Source organism: Sus scrofa, chromosome 3 (assembly GCF_054392235.1).
Source record: "Sus scrofa isolate SSC_HxYL_T2T_F1_AM1 chromosome 3, Sscrofa_HxYL_maternal_Yorkshire_Landrace_v2.0, whole genome shotgun sequence".
Taxonomy (NCBI): domain Eukaryota; kingdom Metazoa; phylum Chordata; class Mammalia; order Artiodactyla; family Suidae; genus Sus; species Sus scrofa.
Genome location: NC_139385.1, coordinates 132,289,998 through 132,316,775, shown reverse-complemented (window position 1 = coordinate 132,316,775; position 26,778 = coordinate 132,289,998). Strand labels below are relative to the sequence as shown.

The following is a 26,778-nucleotide window of genomic DNA, read 5'->3' as shown; positions in this document are numbered from 1 at the left end:
AGTCTCCACGGTGAGAATTACAAAAAATGTATCTAAAATAACTGGTACATAGTTGGTACTTGATTTATGTTATGTTTTATGACATCTTTAGCACTTGAAGTCCCAGAATAAGGGTCTCATTAATTCATACTTTACTCATTCAGGACTAATGTTTATAGATAGAATATGTATTTGACTTCCCTTTTTAAAAATACTTATTGTTATGCAATATTTATATGTTATAAAATATATATTTTTATAAAAGTTAAGAAAGAAGAGAAATATTTAAGTAAAACAATAAGAAGCTGTTATTCTCCCCTTTAAAATGTACATATTTTTTAAAGTTGCCATAATAATGCACAAATAGTTTTTATCTTGGACTTCTTCCTTAATTAGTATACCCATATTTTTCTGTTGCTGTATTCAAAATCATAACTCGTAATGGCTGTATAACATATATAAAGCTATGAGTTCATTCCCCATGATTGTATATTGTATATCGTTTGCTTTTCAGTTCTTCTCTAGCATACATGAATTTATGATGATCATTTTTTTTGTGAACATAGCTTTTTCATATGATTTTAAGATGAAATTACCCAAGTGGGATTGATAGACCAAAGTTTAGGAATGATTTTATACGTCTTGCCAATGACTTTCTACCAGTACAGACAGAGATGAGCAATTTCAGTGCACTCACAAGATCATTGGCTATTAGGAGGTTTAGCCTTGTACTATTTAGTGTGCAAAATCAAGGATATTTCTTTGTTTATATAATACATATATATGTAATACATATGTAATACATGTTATTCTTTTTTCGCTTTTTGCTTTTTAGAGCCACACCCACAGCATATGGAGGTTCCCAGGCTAGGGGTCCAATTGAAGCCTTCGGCCTACACAGGATCCAAGCCATGTCTGCAACCCACCTCTCAGCTCACGGCAACACTGGATCCTTAACCCACTGAGTGAAGCCAGGGATTGAACTCTCAACCTCATGGTTCTTAGATTCGTTTCCATTGCACCACAATGGGAACTCCAATACATATTATTTTTTTAATGGTGAGGTTAACTTAATTTTAGTTTCTGTGGGGAATGGCAATCATCTTCTTTCCCCACTTATGTCTCGAGGTTTTAATTTTTCTTTTGTTCAAGCTCTTTATATATTAAGGATATAATCCTTTAGTCATATTTGCTTTGAATTCTTATCCCTATTTTTCTTTTTAACGGTTAAAAAATTTAATTTCTTTGAAAAGGCATTGCATCAATTAATAATTATTTTTCTCCAGAAAAATTTTGTCTAATATATATATTTGACAAAATTCATATAATTTTGTCAAATATATATATGAGTTTTGGAGCGATTGGAGGAGCTGCATTCGTGGCCTGTGGAAGTTCCCTGGCCAGGGATGGAACCCACACCACTACAGTGACAATGCTGGATCTTTAACCCACTGTACTACAAGAGAGCTCCCATGTCAGTTTTATATTTTTATGTGATTTATTTAAAAACTAATTTTCAGAGTTCCCCGTCATGGCTCAGTGGTTAACGAATCCGACTAGGAACCATGAGGTTTCGGGTTTGATCCCTGCCCTTGCTCAGTGGGTTAAGGATCCAGCATTGCTGTGAGCTGTGGTGTAGGTCACAGACCTGGCTTAGATTTGGCATTGCTGAGGCTGTGTTGTAGGCCAGTGGCTACAGCTCAGATTCAGCCCCTAGCCTGGGAACCTCCATATGCCATGGGAGTGGCCCTAGAAACGGCAAAAAGATGAAATAAATAAATAAATAAAAATAAAAACTAATTTTCAGTTAGTGACTATTGCACCTTAATGACTATCAATAATTAAAAGAAAATATCTGAAGTGTACTGGATTCTAATTATTCCTGGTGATACCTATGACTCACATACTTAAGGCATTAAATACCCAGTATACAGCAAAAAGACGTTTATGTCTTTTAGAGAAAACTGCTCTATTCCTATTTTGTTATTTCACTTACTGTGGTGTTCATGGCATTTTGTAATGATTCAGTGTTGTCCACCTGTTATGCATTTCAATGGCCTCTCATTCTAATCTATGGCCATCTTTTAGTTACATGCATGAAAAGCACATATTAGGCCTACAACACAACCTCTAACCCACATGATAGACGTAGGGTAAGGAAAATTACAGCCATTCTCATCACTTATCTCCCGCTGATTTTTGAAGAATTGCAATGACACGCACAAGAATTTAAAATAACTTAGCTCTTTTTGTTTTTTTTGGGAGGGATACTTTTATCTAAGGGTAAGGAAGAAACAACTATGGTGGTGCAATAAAGCAATACCTGCAACACAATGTCTCCCCACCAGAGTCCTGAAAAATGCCCTTTTTTCTAACATCGTACTTTGTCTTTTTGAACCTGGTCCATCTTGGGCAACATCTAGCAAAGGTTTTTATTATGTAATACAGCATGCAAGCAATTAATCACTTAAAGCGAAGAGGTGATAGGTATTCTATCTGCCTTTGGAAACTGTAAGTAAATAGCCTCTTTTCCTCACCATGCCCAATATTCCACAGTGATAGAATGAGCATATACTATAGGACGAGAAAGAATGCACTGGGCTATAAAGCTAAACCATAAGCTCCTCAGCTGGGTTGAATTCATAACCCAAAGAAAACTTATAGCAGATTATTTCTGCATCACCGGATTGATATAAACTGAGTTCCTAGGAGCACTCCAACAACTATTCGCATGAGCTTTCCCACAATATGAGAGTTTCATTGTACAGGGTTGGTAATAGGTGAACTTTAAGGTCAAGCCAAAATTGTGTAATAGCATCTTCTTTGGAAGAGCTCATGTTAGGTTGATCATCATGTGAGAATAATTATAAAAATGTTAATGTGATTAATTATTATTTAGAGATATTTCCAGAATCTTGAAAAAATAACATTAAAGAAAGCAGTGAAAAATGAATATCCATTACTTTTAAAAGTAATTTTTAAATAAAATTTTAAATTGAATATGGAATACTTTTTAATGGACATTAAAATTTTTAACTTCTCGTTACAGAAGATTTAAATCATTACAAAAGTAACTCATCACCAATCTTTAACAATTAATCAACTCTTGACCAGTTTTGTTTCATCCAGTCCCCCACACATTCCCGTACTCGTACATTATTTTGAAGCAAATCCCAGATATAATATTGTTTTACCCTTAATATTTCAGTACCTTACTCTAAAAGATAGAGGCTCTCAAAAAAGTAAATTACTACAAAACAATTTTTATTATTGCACCTAAAAGTTTATCAATCCTTCTTTAATGCCATAAAGTATTCAGTGTTCAGATTTCCAGTTGTTTCTTGAATATCATAATTTGCAAAATACCTAAATAGTTGCTATTAATATTTGTAATGTGGAAGTTAAACACTGGAAAAAAAATATTCTTAGATTTGTTGCATCTACTTTTTTCTTTTCAGTGTCTTGATATGCTGGAATGCCTAGGAATTCCCTGGGTCCAAGCTGCTGGGGAAGCTGAAGCTATGTGTGCTTACCTCAATGCCAATGGTTGTGTAGATGGCTGCCTCACCAATGATGGGGACGCTTTCCTTTATGGGGCCCAGACTGTTTATAGGAATTTCACTATGAATACCAAGGTATTTTTTTCTTTCTCTTTTTCAGCATTTGTTGTACAAACTTCCTTTTTAAAAGGGATTATTACATGATTAAATGAACTAAAAAGTGTAAAATGCTTACCATAGTGCAATTGCTAATAAAGCCAGTGTTTACACATTAAAAATGTCACGGCCAGTGAGATCCTGCTGTATAGCACTGGGAACTATATCTCGTCACTTATGATGGAGCATGATGGAGGATAATGTGAGAAAAAGAATGTATATACGTATGTGTGAATGTGTCACCTTGCTGTACAGTAGAAAATTGACAGAACACTCACAGCTATAAAGGAAAAAATAAAAATCATTTAAAATAAAAATAAATTAATTAATTTTTTAAAATGTCACTGCCAGGGAAGTTCTCTTGTGGTGTACCGGGTTAAGTATCTAGCATCATCACTGCAGGGGCTAGCAGCTTGGGTCGCCAGAGTGGCACAGGTTCAGTCCCTGGCCCGGGAACTTCCATATGCCACAAGAGCAGATAATATATATGTCACTGCCATATAGTTCATTCCCTTTGAAATGTGGATTTCTCTCCTAAAGGCTTGACCAGTTTCACATGGTTAATTCCAAGTCGGTTTCAATTATATACTATAAAATTGCATGTGATATGTATTGCATTAACCCAGAATTTCCACTTTTAGCAATCCTCAAAAACACCTCCCCATATGCAAGGAGAGGTATATGAGGATTTTAACTGCAGCATTGTTAGTAATCACAAAAGTTTGGCACCAAATGCCCATTGATAGAGAATGGCTAAATACAGCCAGGGTTCTCGGCGAGGAAAATACTACCAGGGGGCATTTTGGTTGTAACTATTCAAGGTTAAGGTAAGGAAGACTATAGGCATTTGGTGGATTGGAGCCAAGAAAACTAAACCTCTTGCCAGAAAATTCTGTTATCTCACTGAAAATGCTAACAGTGTCTCCACTGAGAAACACTGCCTTAGAGTCTTTCTAGTGTAATAGTAAGCAGTCATTAAAAAGGTACGTATTATTGGCATTAAGATATCTAGTTATATTAGCGGGCATAAAATATTGCACTTTTAGGAGTTCCTGTCGTGGTGCAGCAGAAACGAATCCAACTAGGAACTATGAGGTTACGGGTTCGATCCCTGACCTCACGCAGTGGGTTAAGGATCAGGTGTTGCCGTGAGCTGTGGTGTAGGTCGTGATGCAACTGGTATCTGACATTGCTGTGGCTGTGGCGTAGGCCAGCAGCTGTAGCCCTGATTAGACCCCTAGCCTGGGAACCTCTGTATGCTGCTGGTGCGGCCCTAAAAAAAAAAGGACAAAAGACCAAAAAAAAAATTGCACTTTTATATAATCCTATCTTTACTTTAAAATATAGTAATAATAAATCCTTGTGTGTGTCAAAGAAGATGTTCTTTTGAAAGAACATGCACCATGCTATTAATAATCATTAACTTCAGATGATATACTTACAAAAAATGTTTACTTTCTGTAATATACATTTTACAGTGTTTAATTTTGTAAGATGGAAATCTACTTTTGTAGATGAAGACAACATGGAAAAAAATGACTACTATAGTTAATTTTTTTTTCTTTTTTTTTTTTTTTTTTTTGGTTTTTTTAGGGCTGCACCTACAGCATATGGAAGATCCCAGGCTAGAGGTTGAAACAGAGCTGCAGCTGTCACCCGACACCACAGCCACAGCAACACAGGATCTGAGCCAGGTCTGTGACCTACACCACAGTTCATCGCAATGCTGGATCCTTAACCCACCGAGCGAAGGCAGGGATTGAACCCACATCCTCACGGATATTAGTCTGTTTCTTAACCTGCTGAGCCATGGCAAGAAATCCTAGTAGTTAATTTTTAAAGCCCTTCTTGAAACTATGACTTTATTTCCAAATATTGAAGTGTTAAATTCTATGAAGATTCTGGTGATCAGGATAATTTTCCCATTTAAACTTTTAGAAGTAAACATTTAGAGACAGCCTTGACAAATTATTTTTTATGATGTTTAGTTTTTTGAAGACGATGCTAAATCTGTACTTTCTTCTAGGACCCACACGTTGACTGTTATACAATGTCGTCTATCAAGAATATACTAGGTTTGGATAGAGATTCTCTGGTTGGCCTAGCAATACTACTTGGCTGTGATTATCTTCCGAAGGTATGCTGAAATTGTCGTATTTATTTTCTGTTCATAGTGGCTTTTTTTTTTTTTTTTGATAACTTACATGCTGTATAAATCTGAATATAACATGGTTATTTAAGTAAGAATCTAGTTTAGAATATTGGTATAATAAACTATTCAATAACTAATCAGCATTTCAAGTGACACTGAAACCTGGCTCATGGTGACATTAAATGTTATAAACAAGAATAGAATGACAACTAGTATCATGACTTGTATCTCAGTAAACCTTATGATAAGAGGTTCACATTCATGTTTGTCTACCTTCTTAAAGAAATATAGGAAGTTCCTGTTGTGGCTTAGGGCTAACAAGCCCAACTAGTATCCTGGCCTCGCTCAGTGGGTTAAGCATCCAGCATTGCCCATGAACTGTGGTATTGGGGCTCAGATCCTACATTGCTGTGGCTGTGGCAGTGGCCAGCGGCTGTAGCTCTGATTTGACCCCTAGCCTGGGAATTTCCATATGCTGCAGGTGCAGCCCTAAAATAAAAAATATGTGTATAAGAAATATAGGAATTACTCTTTCCTTGTATCATGCCAGTATTAGTTTCTATCACTGTCTGTGTTCCGCTTTAGAATCTCCATTGTAACTTTCTAATTATGCACATGCTCAGTGTTACTGTTTCTGTTGTTATTGTTTGTATTGCTAGGCAACATGATGGTTGAGTTAAGCCATTCATCTTTCCATGCCTCTTAACATTGCATTGCGTTTTGTTCGTAAAAACTTTTTATTTTATATCTTTAAATACACAATGTAATACTCTTAACAGACAGATGTAATAGTTAAGGGATGAATTAAGAATTACAAGGATAATCCCATTCTTAAATATGATGTTTAAAAATATGAAATGGCTTGTGTTGTAGCTCCTACTATTTTTACATAGTCCCATTATTGCCCTGCTGATCACCTTTGTATTCTTACTAAATCCCTCATTATACTGTAGACAATATCTGTAAGAGAAGTCTGAAGAAGGATGACTAAAATTTTTTTCATCAGCTTTTAGGAGAGGAAAATATAGTAGGATAGTACAATTATTAATTCTAATTTCAAATCTATGTCACCAGTGACCAAATAGAGCAGTCTTTTTTTTTCAACTAGTAAGAAATCAAAATATGAGAGAGAAAAACTATTAAATAACACAAAAATAATTATTATAATTCTCATTCTGAAATAGAAGATGCCTATTTCCCATATGTCATTTTATCATAATTAAAGTCTAAAATCAGCCCAGTGTTGAATGTAAGAAAATACTGGGAGTTCCCGTCGTGGCGCAGTGGTTAGCGAATCCGACTAGGAACCATGAGGTTGTGGGTTCGGTCCCTGCCCTTGCTCAGTGGGTTAATGATCCGGCGTTGCCCTGAGCTGTGGTGTAGGTTGCAAACGCGGCTCAGATCCCGCTTTGCTGTGGCTCTGGCGTAGACTGGTGGCTACAGCTCCGATTTGACCCCTAGCCTGGGAATCTCCATTTGCCACGGAAGCAGACCAAGAAATAGCAAAAAAAAATTTTTTTTTTTAAATAAATAAATAAAATCTAATGTAAAAAAAAAGAAAATACTGCCAAACTTGAACTCACAGAAGCCAACTTTAGCTGCAGTGGTATTTCATTATACACCAGCCTTAGTTGTTTTGACCTTTTTTTTTTTTGTCTTTTTGCTATTTCTTGGGCCGCTCCCGCGGCACGTGGAGGTTCCCAGGCTAGGGGTCGAATCGGAGCTGTAGCCACCGGCCTACGCCAGAGCCACAGCAACGGGGGATCCGAGCTGCATCTGCAACCTACACCACAGCTCACGGCAACGCCGGATTGTTAACCCACTGAGCAAGGGCAGGGACCGAACCCGCAACCTCATGGTTCCTAGTCGGATTCGTTAACCACTGCGCCACGACGGGAACTCCTGTTTTGACCTTTTATATCCCTTGCCACCAAAACTTCTGTCTTTTTCTATTATTTCTGCTTAAGGATCTTTAAGAATCTGTACTAATGTGATTTTCCTAAAAAAAAAATTTTAATATATAACTAAATGCTAATGCAAGAATGGTGATACACAATACATCTTGTGATGTGTATGTTAAGAACACAGGCTATAGAGAGGAACGTGCTGCTGGATACTCTCTTATGTTATGAGTTCCCCTTGTAGTAGCTGAATCCAGATTGTAAGTGGGTTGGGAAGGGGAATCAGGTTAGAGGGGCGACCCTGTTGCTGGCAGGTACTTAGAACGCATGGGCAGTGGCTATTTATTAACCAGTTTGGAAGTGTTTTAACACTTGTATGTCTGTCCAGGTGCATATTGGCTAAAGAGCAGCCCTGCTTACAAAGACATATTCATAAACTCTTATAGGAACTGGAAGACTCAGTATATTTTTTGTGTATCGGAAACTTAATGCTTGTTTTAATTTTCTTAAGTTCAAGAGCTAATTTCAAGAAGTAACTTGGAATTCTCCTTTGTTATTATTATTATTATTATTATTATTATTTTGTCTTTTTAGGGCTGCAGCTATGGCATATGGAAGTTCCCAGCCTTAGGGTCAAATTGGAGCTGTATCCACTGGCCTACACCACAACCACAGCAACGCCAGCTCCAAGCCTCATCTGCAACCTAGACCTCAGCTCACAGCAACTCCAGATCCTAAACCCACTGAGCGAGGCTGGGAATTGAGCATGCATCCTCATGGATGCTACTCACATTCATTTCCCCTGAGAAACAACGGGAACGCCTCCTTTATTATCTTTTGATGTCTGGGGCTTTAAATATTAAATGTTCATATAATCAAATGAACATGTTTTTTCCTGATTTCAAATATACATAGTTAGCTCATATTAAAATAGTATCAAAATAATTAACATGGAAAATGAAAGCCCTCTAAAATTCTGTTCCGCTTTTTTCCTAGAATAAACACTGTCAACAATCACTGACTTTTTTGTTTGCATTAAGTTAATGTGCTTTTCATAGTGTGTGCTGTTCTGCAGTTTTGATTTTACATGTAACAATATGTCTTACATCTTTTCCCATCATCATTCTTTGAGCTACACAATCTTACATTGAATGTACCTCCCATCCTTCTCTTATCCTTTCCCTGGTGATTAACATTTGAATTTCTTTTCCTGTTTCTGCAAGGGAGTCCCTGGAGTTGGAAAAGAGCAAGCTTTAAAACTTATAAAGACTTTGAAGGGGCAAAGTTTACTTCAGAGGTAACTAAAAATTACTTTTCCTTATGACATTAGTCTTTTATTCTTGTTGAACTTAATAGTAAATATTACAAAAAGAATTATGCTTTCAAAATAAGTTTTTGTGTTTTTAAACTCATCTATATTTTTCATTTTAAATCACTTGTTTTTTATTTATTCTGAAGTTTTCCAAAGAAATCATGAAAGTATAGGTCCTAGGCCATACTTTGTTTTTTTGCAACATCATTATCTTACTACAAACACAAGCAGTAAAGATGTCAGATGCGTTTGTAACTATGGGCATTTGCCACAGGCTATTTTAGACTATTTTACCAATAAATAAAGGTAAGCGAACATTAAATTAATTTTATTTTAAAGTATTTTAATATAAATATTTTGGTATTATTTTTTCTATAAATGAAATGCCTGGTATATTGCAAATATATAAATAACACTTGATCAAAAATTTTACTCGATTACCATTTGTTCCATAGCCACAAATGTAGTAATACATTCATTCTAATGTTTAAGTTAGTGAATTAAGTTAATGAGTTTAAGATGCCTTGTTAGTACAGTAGGTAGTACCTCAGTCTCATCATTCTAATGAGTTTACTGTACAATTTGAGGATTCAAGGCAATTAAGATACAGAGCATATTAAAGTTTACAGACGATGCTGTTTCGTTTTAAAAGCATGTCCTTTATATTTACTTGATGAGAGCAGTCTTTCATAAAAATTAATATTGATGATGATAAAATGCAGAATGACTAGGAAGGAAAGGAACTAGGACACTAAGAAACTTAGTTTTTTTTTAATGTGACAAATTCCCAATTTAATTCAATCAACCACAACACTAAGAAACTGAAATAGTCTTGACCTTCAGTAAGTATGAGATAGTGAGTGTAAGAAAAGAAACATTAAGTGGTAGAAATGAAGAAAGGATGACCATGAGAAAGATTTCAAATAGCTGTGTCCTTTCCTATAATGCTTCTCTTTCAGCTGTAAAGCTATTGATAGATCTAAGACTTTAATAAATTCATTAGTAATCTCAGCGATGAGAGTTTTCCAAAGCAGAAAAGAAAAGTATACTTGGGCATGAGAGTGAGTTAAGGTATCATTTGGGAAGAATAAAATTAAAAAGGAAAAGTAAGCAAATATGGTTAACTACATAGTTAGCAAACAAATATGGCTAAGTACAAATCATTTTTATAGAAACAGTGTTAGCACTTATGTATTTTGACAACGCTTCGGAAAATGTTTGTCTTCACGCTTGAAAATAGTAAGATTACATTTTGTTGTAATTAGCTGTCATTCTAATTTTATTAATTCAGACTAACTTTCCCCCTAGTTATGTTTAATTTTTTGAGTTTTTATATTCCCAGGCTAGGCCAGCACCTTTGCTGCCACAGGAAAAATAAGTAGGCAGGTGAAAGGGAACAGGATAGCCTGACATTTGAGAGCATGGCATTTTGGTGACCTTATTATTCGTTTTTGTTTTTGTTTTTTTCTTTTTAAAATCATTTTCTTTTAAAGGTTTAATCAGTGGATTGAGGAATCTTATTCTTCTAATTCACAACCATTAGTTGTTAACAAATTGGCTCATTGCTCTGTGTGCTCCCATCCAGGTAAGAGGATATGGGGAATGCTATCGCTAGAGGATTCACGTCTAATCACTATGTTTTCACCTCTGTTCTAATAGTACTTTTTACATACCTACCTACCTCACCAGTTTGCAAACCCTCAGAGTCAAGAGTCATGTCATATATACATATACCAGACACTTCATAAGTATTTATTTAATGAAATAGGTGATGTAAATGATAAATACAAGTGCAGTTTCAAACTATATTATCACATTGCCTTGATCTTAAAATTACATTTCAATATAGAAATCCTTTTTAAGGAAAAAAAATACTGTACTGATAAATCTTAGGGGAAAGAGGAATTGAAACCATTTGTTGTTAATGTTAGTGATTTATGTTTATACATATAAAGAATTTTTAAATGTCCTATAGTGCACTTTCGTTGTGTGTGAAGATGGTTTTTAAAACTAATTTCTAATACACCATGTTCACTCTTATTGAAAATACCTTAGATCCTCTTCATCAGTCTTGATAAAAAATGATGTCCCTTACATGTCAAAAAGGAAACCAGAGATTAAGAGATCATGTTAGTTGATCTTGTAAAAGAAGTTCTGCTTTATCTATTTGCTTTCATGTGTTTTCATTAGCATTTTAAAAATTATAGATGAAATCATGGAAGAAGTAAATGTTTTTATAGTTTTTTGATACCTTATAAGTGATGGTTTTAGATCACTTATAAGGTATCCTTTATATTCTCAAAACAATACTGAAAGTAGTCACACTTCCCTTTTAGTGGGCAACAGAGCCCCAAACCCTGGCCACAATCATAATTTGTTTATGTTCCAAACATAGTTTAAAAATAGCTATGTAGGTAGCTGAGAGCCAGCCACTAGCAGAGGTAATTAACTGCTGTATTCTTTTCATAATCCTTTTTTTTTTTTTTTTTTTTTTTTTTTTTTTTTTTTTTTTTTGTCTTTTTAGGGCTACACCTGTGGCACATGAAAGTTTCCAGGCTAGGAGTTGAATTGGAGCTGCAGCTGCCGGCCACAGCCACAGCCACAGCCACGCCAGATCTGAGCCACGTCTGTTACCTACCCCACAGCTCAGAGCAAAGCGGGATCCGATCCATAACCTCCTGAGGAGAGCCAGGGGTTGAACCCGTGTCCTCATGGACACTAGTTGGGTTGGTTACTGCTGAGCCACAATGGGCTCCTTATTAAATTATTCTATTAACTAAATATTCTTTTTTATACTAATAATATCATTCTTTTCTTGTATACACAGACACTGCAGAGTCTTCCATTATTGATTACCATCAATATAGAATTTCATGTTACAAATTAATCCTTTCAGATACAAGTGTAATTTATAAAAATGAAAAAATAGCGTCATGTGATAACAATAGCTCAAGACCTACTTTATCCTAAGAATTAATATTGTATTCATTTCTCTATTCGACCTCAATGTATTGAAACCCTTCTACATGCTAAGCATTGTGCTAGGCAGTATTTATTTTTGAAAATTTGGACAAGGGCAAAAAGAAATTGTATAGATGGTATTTCTAAAAAGAAGTGAAGATCCTGCTTTTCGTGTGTCTGTAAAGGTTCACCTAGGGATCATGAACGTCACGGATGTAAATTATGTAAGACTGATCGATTCTGTGAACCGCATGATTATGAATATTCCTGTCCCTGCGAGTGGCACCAAACAGAATGTGGCAGGCAACTAAATGCAGTAGAGAACAGTATTAAGAAGTAAGTGGGGGTTTCTTGTTTGGTTTTGGTGCTCATTGTTTTCCGATGTGAACTATTAATACGCCTGTGGTTGAATTATTTCCACGTCGCTTTCCCCATGTGTACATTAATAATGTTCTACAAAATGCTTTTCTTAATTCTGTTCAAAAACAGACGATCCTAGAAGATAGTAGTTAAATGAAGTTGTAATGAGAAGTTCGATGACTGGGATACTATACAAGGACGGTTCTCATTAAATGAGAGAAGATTAGATGGGATGATTTTAGAGTGTCTAAAATTGCCTCATTGCCTTATTAACATGTATACAACTTATTTTCAGAAAAGCTTGCAGTTGTGAGGGATTCCCATTCCATGAGGTAATAAGTCATAATTCAACTGTGTGTTTGTATCAGAGGCTTTTTTAAAGTTTGAAGTCTAAACTGCGATTTTCTGTTTTCTTGCTAGGTTATCCAAGAATTCCTCTTGAGCAAGGATAAATTGGTGAAGGAAATCAGGTACCGAAGACCTGATTTATTATTGTTTCAGGTATCTGAAAATAAATTCTTGCTTTACAGTGTAAAGTTGGATATTAGGAAGATAAGGAGGGATAATCACTTTGATTGGTCTGAGAGGAGGTTTGAAATAAATAGCTCTTGAATGCACATATATTGTTCAGCATTTATTTCTAATCCTCATTCTTCTGCCGCACAGTAACTATACTTTGCAGGCCATAAGACAAATCACAGTTATGCTTTTCTTTACAAGATACCTTAAATACCATGTATGCATATATTATATTCAGGGATATGTTTGGGGAGAGAGGCTAATAACCAGAGAGTGTCAAGATCAAGCATGTTGTTATGGAAGACAGTACAGTTTACAAGGCCATTAATGTAATCATTATGTGACCTAAATTTAAATTTGGATGGTCTGTCATGTGCTGTGTGCCCCTGGATGTGTGTTTTCCTCAAAATAGAAATAATATTACTTATCTTGTGAGGTCACTATAAGGATTAAATGGGGTTATTTTTATTAATCCCCGGTATAGTAGCTAGAGAAACAGAGTGGTTCAATAACTAGTAACTGGCTTATCCCTTCCAACAGCAGTAGTAACAATGTCAACCAGCACTTAAAATTTGCTGTTATATTTAGCACGTCACTTGTAATCTCACTTAACTTCATAACCTGATGCTGGATTATATTGTACAAAGGGAAAAACTGAGGCTGAAAGAGGGTAAGTAATTTACCCAACATCGAGCATTTTGGCCATTTTCTGGCATTTCAACCAAAAACCTTCACGCTTAATCCTTGTGCAGTTTCCCTCCTTAGGAAGCTTGCTGTTCTTTCCAGGAATATTCTTGTTGATACGACTTTAATGTTAACTGTGAAGAAAAAGATAATATAGCTGGAGATTGCTGTTTGTCTCTAAGAGGTAACAAGGTCTTGTTTTATTTGTATCATGTTTACAGAGATTTACTCTTGAAAAAATGGAGTGGCCCAATCACTATGCGTGTGAGAAATTGTTGGTGTTATTGACCCACTATGACATGACAGAAAGGAAGCTTGGTAGAAGGAACTCTAATCAACTACAGCCAATTAGGTAATATAAAGAATTGTGTGAATAAGTCCCTGTGTTTTTATGGGAATATCTTATGATCTAATGTTTTCTGCATATATATTTTTTTTCTTTCTTTTTTTTTTTTTCTTTTTTGCTGTGGCATGCAGCAGCTTGATGTGGGATCTCAGTTCCCAGACCAGGCTTTGAACCTGGGCCACAGTGGTGAAAGCACCAAGTCCTAACCACTAGACCACCAGGGAACTCTCTTAATATTTTTAATAGTAGGATATATAGCTCCTTGTTTTATAATGATGGAGGAAATGTCTACTGGGATATTAAAAGCTTATTCAGGGCTTACTGTCAAGATAACATAGTTCATACTTTGATACACTTTTCTACTTTAAACACATAGTAATAATAGGCTATTTAAACAAATATAAACAGATACGCCTGGGCTTAACTACATAATTATCTCAGTGGGCCAGAAAGGGGACGAAAATATAAAGTGAGTGGAGGGCCTAAAACTCAGAACTGGTGGCTCTCAGTGAAAGATATGATTTTTCATCGTACTGTTCTTGCAGCTTTTCTAAAGGTTTGAAAATGTTCAAAACAAAAAGTTTGGAGGGGAAGCATTAAAAAAGATAAGCTGCAAAAGCATGACAATCTGAACATTCATCTTTCACGACAGTAGTAGGTGCCAGGAGATGATGGAGTAATAATTAAAAGCACTGAGTAAAAATAATTGGCAACCTAGACATCATTACAATTATTTACTGGTTGGTAAGGTATTTTCTTATGAAGACTAGGGATTTGCTGCTCACAGACCCTCATTAAAAGCACTGTTATGGAGTTCCTGCCATGGCTCGGCAGAAATAAATCTAGCATCCATGAGGACACAGGTTCGATCCTGGACTCGCTCAGTGCCATGAGCTGTGGTGTAGGTCACAGACGTGGCTTGGATCTGATGTTGCTGTGGCTCTGGCGTAGGCCTGCGGCTCCAGCTCCGATTCAACGCCTAGGTCGGGAACCCCCATATGCCGCGGGTGTGGCCCTAAAAAGACCAAAAAAGAAAGAGAGCTGTTAAAGGACGACTTCAGTAAGAAGAATAAGGGACTCAGAGGGAAGATGTGAATTACAACAAACATTGTGGTCAGCACAGAAACTGATAAAAACACGTTTAGCTACTTTAGTGAACTGACTGGAAAAAATATATAAATATCTTCATGATGCCTGATGGTTAATGTATAATGATGATAATAAATTAAAACTCCCAAAGCATGCATGTAAACATTTAAGGGTAACCACTAAAACCATCAGTTAAAATCTATACATAAAATAGGAAAGTAAAACTATCAAACCAAAAGAATATAGGAAGGTGAAAGGGAGAAATAACAAAGAGGAATCATGGTAATCAGAAACACAAAATGTACGAGTCCAGCTATATCAGTAATCACCATAAATGTAAGTGGATTAAACATTTATTAAAAGATATTATATCAGATGAGTAAATGAAATTCAGCAATATTCTGCTTACAGGGTACGTGCTGAATAAAGCTATATCATTTGAAAATAAACAGACTTAATTTACCAGGCAAATATTTACCAAAGTGATGTAGCAAAATTAACTGAAACAAAATAGACTTTAAAACATAAATCATTATTATAGAAAAGAGGAATACTGAATAATAGTGAAAGGAAGAATCTACTAGTAAGATCTAACAATTATAAACTCTTTATCTTTTAAATAAACTAGTCAAAAGAGTAACTATTGATAATTCCTCATAGTATTTTTAGAATATTATTAAATCAGAATAAAAATTAATGGAAATTGAATTATTCAATGTACAAATTGAAAATTTCCAAATAACTCATGCAATTTGACCTCATTAGATGAATTGCTTTTCAGAATTGTTAAAACCCGAATCAGAAATGGAGTTCGTTGCTTTGAAATAGAATGGGAAAAGCCTGGTATGTATGCCTTTAAGCAAAATTTATAATATTTTACTCTGTATGTTTAGCAAGTATCACATACATATTAAAACATTTGTATGTGTGTGAAAAAAGAAATGTATCATATACACCAAGGATTAATTGCATAGTTTACCTCTGCTATGTAAATAACATTTGACTAATAGTAAATATAAAAAATTTTCAGTAATTTAATGTTTTAAATTGACATTTCTTCTGTAAATCATGTTTACAAAAACAGTATGGAAATAGTATTGATTTATGTTTCTTAAGAAAATGCTGCTACAAATGGTCTGGTCATTGAATTTCATTGTATAGCTGAATCGAAAGAAATCAAGATTGCTGAATAGCACCTGGGGTACTACTCTTCTCCTTTACTCTGCTATTTTCATGGGAATTTATTTATTTTTTAATTCTTGTGGCTGTACCCGCAGCAAATGGATTGAATCCAAGCTTTGCTGCAGTTGCAGCAACTCTGGATGCTTTAACCCACTGCACTGGGCTGGTAATCAAACCCACACCTCCGCAGAGACATGAGTCACTGCAGTCAGGTTCTTAACCCACTGTGCCTCAGTAGGAACTCCCTCATGGGAATTTATAGTGATCAAATTACTCTTGTTTTCCACAGATGGAAATACAGTGTTGTAAAGCAAGATTTGCAATAAGTTAAGCATTTATGAATGACCTAGTTTACCTGATAAACTGACTTACCTGGAAAAGAATGTTTCAAATCTGTAATTAATACTGGTTTATTGTATTTTTAATCCTTTAGAACATTATACTACAGAAGATGAATATGGAGAACTGGTTCTACAAACAATAGAGGAAGAATCACTGTTTGAAGCAGCTTATCCTGAGATTGTTGCTATTTACCAAAAACAAAAATCAGAAATTAAAGGCAAGAAACAAAAAAGTGAGTATCATATCTGATAATTATTTATGCTACACACAAATGTTATACAAGAGCTACCTGTGCTATTGGAATCTATCTTGTCTAGATTTTTCTGAATGTTCTAAAGAGTAAGGATTGTACTCTTGCTTCGTTGTCTTAACATACTTTGTTTTAAAATCTGAAAGTCAAGAATAAACTATTCTTCTCTGTGTCTGCTAACCTGAGTGTTAACAGTAGTAATTGTACTAACCATTTATTGAGCAACTAATATGTATATGGTCCATATTTTGGACTATAAATACATTTTTTTAATTTCACAGAACTCAATGAGGAAATTATAACATTATTTTATAATAAAACACTCAATTATAACACTGTTTCCAAAAGAAAGTATTTTACCATATTTTATTGATAGCTATTTTGTTATAATTGTGTACAACATGGTTTTTAGGAATGTACTGAACAAAAGCAAAAATTGCTTATATAGACAATTTCTGATCCAAACTTTAGTTTGTTTACCCATATTAAAGAAAATAAAATAGATTTTAATTGTATTATATATTTTTTTCCTTTCAGGCATGAAAGTTAAGTCTAAAGGGAACAGTTTGCCAGAATCAGATGATATTATGAGCTTTCAGTCACACATGACTTTAAAACCTACATGTGAAAACTTTTCTAAGCAGGATTCCAAATTAGATTTGGAAACATCCCCTGATTCCGCATTACCCCAGAAATCTATTTCTGCATCATTGAGTGCTTTGCTTTTACCTGAAGATGCCCGCTGTTTGAATACACAAGAACAGTTAATATCTTCTCCAAGACCTTTGGCTAGGCAGCAGATTAAAGCTGTCAGTAAGTCTCTAATTGCAGAATCTAGTCAACCAAGTACCTCAACCCATAATATATCCGCAATTGCTGATCTGCACTTGAGCACCATTGACTGGGAAGGTACTTCTTTTAGTAATTCTCCAGCTATCTCCAGGAGCGCTTTCTCTCATGGTTTGAAATCGGAACCTGAAACAGCTATCCCGGATAGCTTTAAAAATATCCCAGAGCAATTGTCGTATGAATCAGAATGGTGCACCACAAACGTTAATAAACTATTGGATCAGGATCTTCAAAAGACTGTTCCTGAAGAGCACCTGCTTTCTGGTATTACTGATTTACATCTTCAGGATTTGCCTTTAAAGGAACGAATACATATGAAATCATCATATCCGCAGAATGTTGAACAGCCAGATGTTGACAAGAAAACTTTGTCCCTACTTACTGTAAAAGAACACTGTATTGCTGATAGTAGTTCTAAGTGTCCATCACATCTTTCAAAGGATCTTCTAGGAATTTGTTTGCAAAGTGAAACTGGAAACTGGAAAGTTCTCAAAGGAGACCAGCTGTTTCAAGAAAACTCTAAAGCAAATACTTCTACACTTTATTCTGTCAGTAATCCAATAGTAAAGACCTCCAGTGTTAGAACAGGAGCACCCAATACTGCTTCAGATCATAATAGAAAAGCTAATGTGCACACTGCTCAGAAAATTGTAATGAAGAAGAGTGTTTGCCTTGACAGACCGTCCTCTGATGAAGAAAGTGTCCCAGTGTTTGGGAATGCTAAGTCCACAACTCAAAAAATAAAGCAGAGTTCTCAGAAGCATAGCCCAGCCCAATTCAAGAAAAATGACACCAACAAATCAAGTAACCCTAAGACACGTATTAAAGAGACTGAACAGGGTATTCAGGCTTACAAAACACCTGGAAATGAAGAAAACTGTTGCTCATCCAAAGGTTCTCTGAGTCTTCTACAATGTCAAAAGGAAAAAGAAGACTCTGCTACTTATTTGGATAGTCCTCTTCCCTTAAGTCAGAGATTAAAACTAAGGTTCCAAAACACTTGAGAATTTAAAATAGGTATGACTTAGTATTCTAGTACTGTCAGCGTTAGCAGAAGTGGAGGGAAGGTATATAGCTAATGTATAGTAGAAAAATTTAATATAGTTGTGTACGTTGTGAAACACTTGCCATTTTAATTAAAAAAATTACCTAAACCTTTGGTTTTAAAAGAGTCTTCTCTAGTAAAAACTTCAGATAGTGTATATTTTTATATCATACTTTTGCCATTTTAAAAAACATCTCTATTGATTATGCTTTAGTTATAGCCTTAAGATGTAAGTAGTGGTAGACAAAGTAAATGCTCTGTCCATTTGCTCGTTTTTAGTCATTTCTTCTAAGTGATTCTCTAAAGCATTTTTGATATTCCAGCTTGTCCCCAAGAGAATAACTGTAATTGCCTACATTTTCACAATGTCTTCTGTTGTGCCTTTCTGAGAGTTACATTTTCTCTCAATGTGAAGATACTTTTAGTTGCTCTTCCAGTTTCAGTAATCTTACTCTCTTTTGTGAGGGACAAAGAAAAAAAGATCAAAATATGTAGTAAAAATCCATGGTTATAGTAGTTGAATAACTAGGAAAGCTACTTACATATCCCCAGAAGTTCACAGGTATGCCAAGTAGAAGAAGATTTGGAAGATAGACTGTATAACCCAAAGAGGATTAGAAACTTGCTGAATATGACACAGCTAATTAATAGTAGTACGGAAACCAGATTTCTTGCCTCTCAATTCATCGGTTTTTCTGTTTTCTTTTTCTTCTGTAGCACTTTTTCTTCTCTCCCTTTTGTTTTAAAAATGAATCTATGGAGTTCCCGTTGTGGAGCAGTGGTTAACGAATCCAACTAGGAACCATGAGGTTTCGGGTTCGGTCCCTGCCCTTGCTCAGTGGGTTAAGGATCCGGCGTTGCCGTGAGCTGTGGTGTAGGTCGCAGACGCGGCTCGGATCCCACGTTGCTGTGGCTCTGGCGTAGGCTGGCAGCTCAGCTCCGATTCGACCCCTAGCCTGGGAACCTCCATATGCCGCAGGAGTGGCCCAAGAAATGGCAAAAAGACAAAAAAAAAAAAAAAAAAAAAAAAAAAGAATCTATGTAATATTGACTTTAATACTTCTAAATACTAAGTTTTACATTAATTTATTTAGCATTCAAAAAGTCTAGAGAGAACCAGATTGGAAAGGAAAAAGTAAAACTGTTGCTACTTGGGAGTTCCCATTGCTACTTGGGAGTTCCCTGACTAGTATCCATGAGGATGAGAGTTTGATCCCTGGCCTCACTCAGTGAGTTAAGTATCTGCTGTTGCCATGAGCTGCAGTATAGGTTGCAGATGTAGCTTGGATCCCATGTTGCTGTGGTTGTGGTGTAAGCTGGCAGCTGCAGCTCCAATTTGACACCCTAGCCTGGGGACTTACTGCAGGTGCAGCCTTAAGAAAAAAACAAACAGGAAAAAACCGTGCTACTTGTAGGTGACAAGATCTCATATTTGTGAAGTTCTAAGGAATTCACTAAAAACTATTAGAGCTGATAAATGAGTTCAGCAAGTTTGCAGGATACAAGGTCAATATACAAATATCAATTGTACTTCTATATGCCTGCAATGAGTAACACTAAATGAAATTAAGAAAATTCTTTTTACAACAACGTCAAAAAGAATAAAATACTTTAGAATAAATTTACAAAAAGTGCAAAATTTATATACTCTGAAAACTATTGTTGAAAGAAATTACAGAAAATATTGTTGAGGGAGTTCCCGTCGTGGCGCAGTGGTTAACGAATCCGACTAGGAACCATGAGGTTGCGGGTTTGGTCCCTGCCCTTGCTCAGTAGGTTAACGATCTGGCGTTGCCGTGAGCTGTGGTGTAGGTTGCAGACGCGGCTCGGATCCCACGTTGCTGTGGCTCTGGAGTAGGCTGGTGGCTACAGCTCCGATTCAACCCCTAACCTGGGAACCTCCATAAGCCACGGCAGTGGCCCAAGAAATAGCAAAAAAAGACCAAAAAAAAAAAAAAAATTGTTGAAAGAAATTAAAGAAGATTGAAATACTATTGAAAGAAATTAAAGAAAACCTAAATAAATAAAATATTGTTGTAAGAAATTAAAGAAAACCTAAAGAAATGAAAAGATATCCTATGTTCATGGATCAGAAGACTTAATATTAAGATGGTAGTACTCCCCAAACTAATTTATAGATTCAGTGCAATCCCCATCAATGCCAGCTGCTTTCTTTGCAGAAACTGATGAGCCAGTTTGAAAATATACATGGAAATATAAGGGACACAGAATAAGCGAAACAATTTTAAAGAAAGAAACGTCAAGGCAGGACTTGCCTTTCCTGATTCTGATTTCAAAATGTACTACAAAGCTACAGTAATGAAGAATGTGTTGAATGGCATAAAGGTAGACACACAGATCAGTGGGACAGAATTGAATGCAGAAATATGCTCTTGCATTTACATCCAGTTGGTTTTCAAGCAAGGCAATTCAATGGGGAAACAATAGTCTTTGAGCAAATGGTACTGGTCCAACTGGATATCCACATGCAAAGAAAGAGGTTTTGATCTTGACCTCATACAGTATACAAAAATTAACACAAAAATAGGTCAAAGACCTAAAAATGAAGAGCTAAAACTATAAAACTTAGAAAAAAAATAGGCAAAAACTCTGACTTTGCATTAGGCAAGTGTTTCTTAGATATGACATCAAAAGCTCAGGCAACGAGAAAAAATAAATTGGATTTCATCAAAACTAAAACTTTTGTGTTTCAGAGGACATCATCAAGAAAATGAGGCAACCCACAAAAAAAAAATGGGAGAAAATATTTGCAAATCATAAATGGAGTAAAGGGGCTTGTGATTAGAGGGACTTGTTTAAAGAACACTTACAACTCAATAATGAAGACAAGTGTGGGTAAAATACCTGAATAGATATTTCCACAAAGAAGATTTACAAATGGATGAGAAAATTCTCAATGTCATTAGAAAAATGCAAGTCAAACCCACAAAGAGATACCACTTTACTCCTAATAGGATGGCTAGAATTAAAACATATAAACAAGTGTTAGCAAGGATATAGAGAAATAGGAACCCCCATAACCTGCTGGTAGGAATGTAAAAGAGGGCAGCCACTTTGGGAAAAAGCTGATGGTTCCTCAAATGATTAACCATCGTTACCGTGTGATCCAGCAAATCTACTCCCAGGTATATACCCAAGAGGAAGGAAGACACATTCACAGAAAAAACTTGTACCTAAATGTCCCTGGCGCCCTTCACAATACCCTGAAGGCAGAAACATCCCAAATGCTCATCAATTGATAAAGGGATAAACAAAACATGGTGTTTAGATACAATGAAATATTGGCAACAGAAAGAAAGGATGTACAATATGATAAATTTTGAAAACCTGCCACATGAAAGAGGCCAGTCACAAAAAACCATATATGATTCAATTTATTCAAAATATTTCAGGAGTTCCCATCATGGCTCAGTGGTTAACGAATCCAACTAGGAACCATGGGGTTGCGAGTTCGATCCCTGGCCTCGCTTAGTGGGTTGGGGATCCGGCATTGCTGTGAGCTGTGGTGTAGTTTGCAGACGCGGCTCGGATCCCGTGTTGCCATGGCCGGGGAATGGGCCCGCGGCTACAGCTCGGATTGGACCCCTCGCCTGAGAACCTCCATGTGCTGCGGGGTGCAGCTCTGGAAAAAGACAAAAAAAAAAAAAAAAATTATTTCAAATAGGCAAACCTATAATATATAGAAACAAAGCAGACTCAGGTTTGCCCAGAGCTTGTGGGAGGGAAGTTTAGGAAGGAGCAGGAAATGACTGCTAATAAGATGGCTTTTGAGGGGAGTGGGTAAATGATGATAGTGCTGATGACTGCAAAAGTTTGCATATACTAAACCATGATAAGTCAGATATGTGATCTAAATCACTTAAATGCCTGTTAAAACTCCTATTTGACTTTGCTGTAAACTTCCTCTTTAAAAAATTTCACAAATGCCCTTAAATAGTTTAGAATAATTATAAATGACATGAATTTACATATGAAAATAAGAAATTTACTTTGAGGATCTGACATTAGAAAAAGTTGACAATGCAGGGTAGTATGAGAAAAAATATACATATATATATATCTGGGTCACTTTGCTATACATCAGAGGTTGATAGAACATTGTAGATCAACTATGATTTAAAAAAAAAAAAAGTTAATGGGGCTCCCGTCATGGCTCAGTGGTTAACAAATCCAACTAAGAACCATGAGGTTTCGGGTTCGATCCCTGCCCTTGCTCAGTGGGTTAAGGATCTGGCGTTGCCGTGGGCTATGGTGTAGGTCGCAGACACGGCTCAGAACCCACGTTGCTGTGGCTCTGGTGTAGGTCGGCGGCTACAGCTCCGATTAGACCCCTAGCCTGGGAACCTCCATATGCCATTGGAATTAGCCCTGGAAGAGGCAAAAAGACAAAAAAAAAAAAAAAAAAAAGTTGACAATATGGTTACCTGTCGGGAGCCATGGGGCGCTCCAGTAAAGAAAACAAAGCCAGAGTCGGCACCTGCATGAGGCTTGTCTGGTTAGCAAAGCTACAGACAAGCTGAAGAAAGAAGGATTACAGAGCAATTCCTTGAAAAGCATCAGTTTCCTGAAAAATAAAAATGATATCCCCTAAAAAATATGTTAATCTATTTTTTCTGTGCTTATCCTTCTTTTTCTATCTTTGATTCACAGCTTTCTTACAGCTAAGGATTTGCCCTGGGTACGTAAAACACCTGAACCAAAACAGAGTGAAGTCATTTAAACAATGTAATGGGAAAATGCCTTTGTTTTGGAGTAACAATTTATGGCACCTATTTTGTAAGAGTATACAGGGGAAACTTATGATTTCAGTCCCTTTACATAAAAAGAAGTTTGGGGCTGGGAAAAGTGTTGTATGGCCTACAAATTGCTATTTTCTACAACAGATATATTTTTTATTAAATAACAGTGTCACCTGTAACTTTCATCCCTTGTGGGGGCACTTGATAATTTTTGGGTATAATACTCCTTTCTATTGAAATTGGTGATTTGGAACTTATGTAAGTCAGGACAATAGGTTAAATGCTTAGCTTGCTGGCGCCAAATAAACCGTAGCCTCAAGAATGTCATGAGCCTAAGGCTTTCATGCGTTTTTGTTAACTACATACACCTTTAGTTAAAGAATGTTAGGTATTATAGTTTATTACTTATTAAAGCTTTGTTCTTAATATAGAATAAAATAGCTACTGTTGTTGACCTTTTAAGAAAAATACAGTGTGAAACTTTAAATTTGTAATCTTGAAGAAAAATCTAAAGTTGAAAGGAACATGTTTTAACTAACCTTTTTTTGTATCTCAGGTGGAGGGAACAGAAAGGGCTTTAAATCAAATGTTAATGTCAAATCTTACACAAAACTTGATTGTGAAATGGTATAAAAGCTGATGCTTTTCATTTAATAAATTGGGTCATCTGCAGCATGCAGCTAAGATGTTGGCTCCAATTCTTTCCGCGCCGTTTGTAGCCCATCCTCCCCTTCGACGCTCCCTGGCTGCTGGGGCTGGACCCCGGCAGTTACCAAGAATATTTCCTCAATAAAATCACCACATCTTTTTTTTTTTTTTTTTTTTTTTTTTGTCTTTTTGCTATTTCTTGGGCCGCTCCTGCGGCATATGGAGGTTCCCAGGCTAGGGGTCGAATCGGAGCTGCAGCCACCAGCCTACACCAGAGCCACAGCAACGAGGGATCCCAGCCGCGTCTGCAGCCTACACCACAGCTCACGGCAACGCCGGATCCTTAACCCACTGAGCAAGGGCAGGGACCGAACCCGCAACCTCACGGTTCCTAGTCGGATTCGTTAACCACTGCGCCACGACGGGAACTCCCCAAATCACTGCATCTTATAGTTCAGCCAGTTTTGAACTAGAACCATGTATTCTTAGTAATCTCCATTTTAAATGCCCATGTAATGTAAATTTTAACTTTTTTCAAGGAATTATGCTTTTGACATGAATTGGAATCAGTTACTGTATAAATATGTGTACAGCTTTTCACTAAGTCCTGAGGTTAGAGTTCCACAAAACCCCAGCACTGTGTATTGAGGATGAAATTTTATTTTGGAGTAATTAATTTTGTTTTGAACTACTCACCTAATCCCACACCCAGTCTTGACTTATGTTCTCAGGAATATACCTAAAGACTGAATTCCTTTTTCACTAGCTTTTTTTCTTTATTGAAGTATAATTATATAGAAAAAAATCCACTCATTTTAAGGGTCAAGTTTGATGCATTTTGGTGATTATATACAGTTGTATAACTTCCACCACAATCAAGATATGGAAAAGCTCCCTCACCTTAAATTTTCCTTATGCGCCTTTGCAGTTTGTAAGTCTCCTAAGCTTTGATCCCAGATAACAACCAATATGCTTTTCTCACTATGTTTTGCCTTTTCTAGAATTTCTGTAATTGGACCATATAGTATAGTCTTTGTATTTGACTTTCTACTTAGCACTTTTTAAAGACTTATCTATGTTTTCTATGTATTACTATCTTGTTCCTTTTCATTGTAGAATAGTATGACATGGTATTAAGATATAATTTTTAACTCATTCATTTTTAATAGATTACAATTTTTAATTCATTGCAATATTTTGTTGCCCTGAGTTTAATTCTCTGTGTCGCCACCTCTTATTTACTGATCGAGACTCAGTGCAAACAGTCTTCTCTAAGGAGGGCTTTAGAGAATTTATGGAACTCTTCTTCCTTTGGGCTTCTAAGATATTACCTATAGGCAGCCTTGTGTCGACTGATGTGCAGTCTTGTTTCGGGCTTCTGACTGTGAGGGTCTTGTATTCTGAATCTGTAGCACCTAGCAGAGGGACTGGCTCAGAAAGCTTTCAGTGAATGAGTGCTGATTGCCTGGTGATGAAATCAGGGTCTTAGTGCTTCCATTCTCTGTGGAGAAAGAACAAATCCAGTTGGGTCGCTCCTTGGGGACTAGTCCCCTTTGGTCATGTTAAGATGCCATGGTGATATGCCTTTCTTTCTGAAGGTGAGGGGCTAAATCACCTGCTGACTGTTCCTGTTGGGCCGCTAGCACTTAGGGTAAAACAGCTTAAATAATACCACTGAAGTCAGCCTCCTTTCATCTGCAGATTAACGTGGCAACGTTTATCACCTTCTTGGCCAGGAAAAGCTTTTATCGGGCTCAGCTAACAGCTTGCATTAGCCCCTTGCAAGGACTTGCCACATTGCCTTTAAACTGAGATGCTACAGAATCAGCCCCAGTGATAGTCCAAAAATGTGGAACCTTTTCTGATGATTGTCAGCATAGATAGCTTATTTAGCTCTGGGCCAGATAAATTCAAAAAATTGCCTGTCTGGCAATGGAGGTGCGAGTCATCAGCAAAGTAGGCTGTCCCTTCTGTGGGCAGAATGACTTTGGGTATTTTGCTTTTGTGTTTAGAAGAATTCTTTTTCTAAGCACCAAAGCATAACTTCTTTGATGGGGATTAAGGGATGGTACTTCCTCAGCATTAATTTGTGCAAGGCCTGAAAAGGACAATGTTGACCTCTCCAATGGCAAAAGGGCCTGTATGTTTAGAATTCTCTGATCAAAGACCTAATCATTGAATTCCACAGTGTTCCCGTCATCATAACTTAAATCCCTTCATTTACCAATCAACAGATACCCGCCTTTCCACTGTGAGTGAAGTCTGAAAGGGTCGTGCTTTGACTCTGAAAATGAGAAAGAGTGATTTATTTACCATCCATGTAAAGGTAGACTACAAATCCTTTGGCTCTGTCTTGTTTTCATTTAAACCAATCCTGGTAGCAGTAACAGCTCCAAGGTAATTATTATTGCTTAAATCATTTACATTTTTATTAAATTGAGAATGCTGACTCTGTGGACACCAGATGCCAGAAGGCTTATTTCTCAGGGTTGTCCAAACACAGTCGTCTCTCGTCCAGGCCCTGTGAAGGCCCCATGACTTCACAGCTGGGATAGTTCTATGGGAGGTGTCAAAGGCTTCGGTACAACCAGGTCGACATCCTGTGAAACAGACCAAAGGACATTTTCTTTAACCTGGGAAGCTGTGGTCTGAGTAATTGTCCTTGTTCTAAAGGACAACTTGCCCAGCCTTCAGCTTGCTTCCCTTCTCATAAGTGGGAATGATGTTTCTGCCTCCCTTTGCC

The 26,778-nt window shown here is 36.4% G+C and overlaps 1 protein-coding gene across 2 annotated transcripts in view; it reads left to right on the top strand.

Annotated features, from left to right (window-relative positions):
• Nucleotides 1-18,736, top strand: part of GEN1 (GEN1 Holliday junction 5' flap endonuclease) — a 29,241-nt gene extending 10,505 nt beyond the window's left edge. For both annotated transcript variants that reach the window (XM_013987932.3, XM_005655263.4), the window contains exons 4-14: nt 3,438-3,614; nt 5,662-5,772; nt 8,912-8,985; nt 10,494-10,585; nt 12,147-12,297; nt 12,617-12,653; nt 12,742-12,822; nt 13,746-13,876; nt 15,741-15,802; nt 16,575-16,715; nt 17,271-18,736. In XM_013987932.3, coding sequence (XP_013843386.1) covers nt 3,438-3,614; nt 5,662-5,772; nt 8,912-8,985; nt 10,494-10,585; nt 12,147-12,297; nt 12,617-12,653; nt 12,742-12,822; nt 13,746-13,876; nt 15,741-15,802; nt 16,575-16,715; nt 17,271-18,586 — 2,373 coding nt within the window. In that variant the 3' untranslated portion in view covers nt 18,587-18,736. The remainder of the gene's footprint in view (nt 1-3,437; nt 3,615-5,661; nt 5,773-8,911; nt 8,986-10,493; nt 10,586-12,146; nt 12,298-12,616; nt 12,654-12,741; nt 12,823-13,745; nt 13,877-15,740; nt 15,803-16,574; nt 16,716-17,270) is intronic.
• Nucleotides 18,737-26,778: the final 8,042 nt, after the last annotated feature.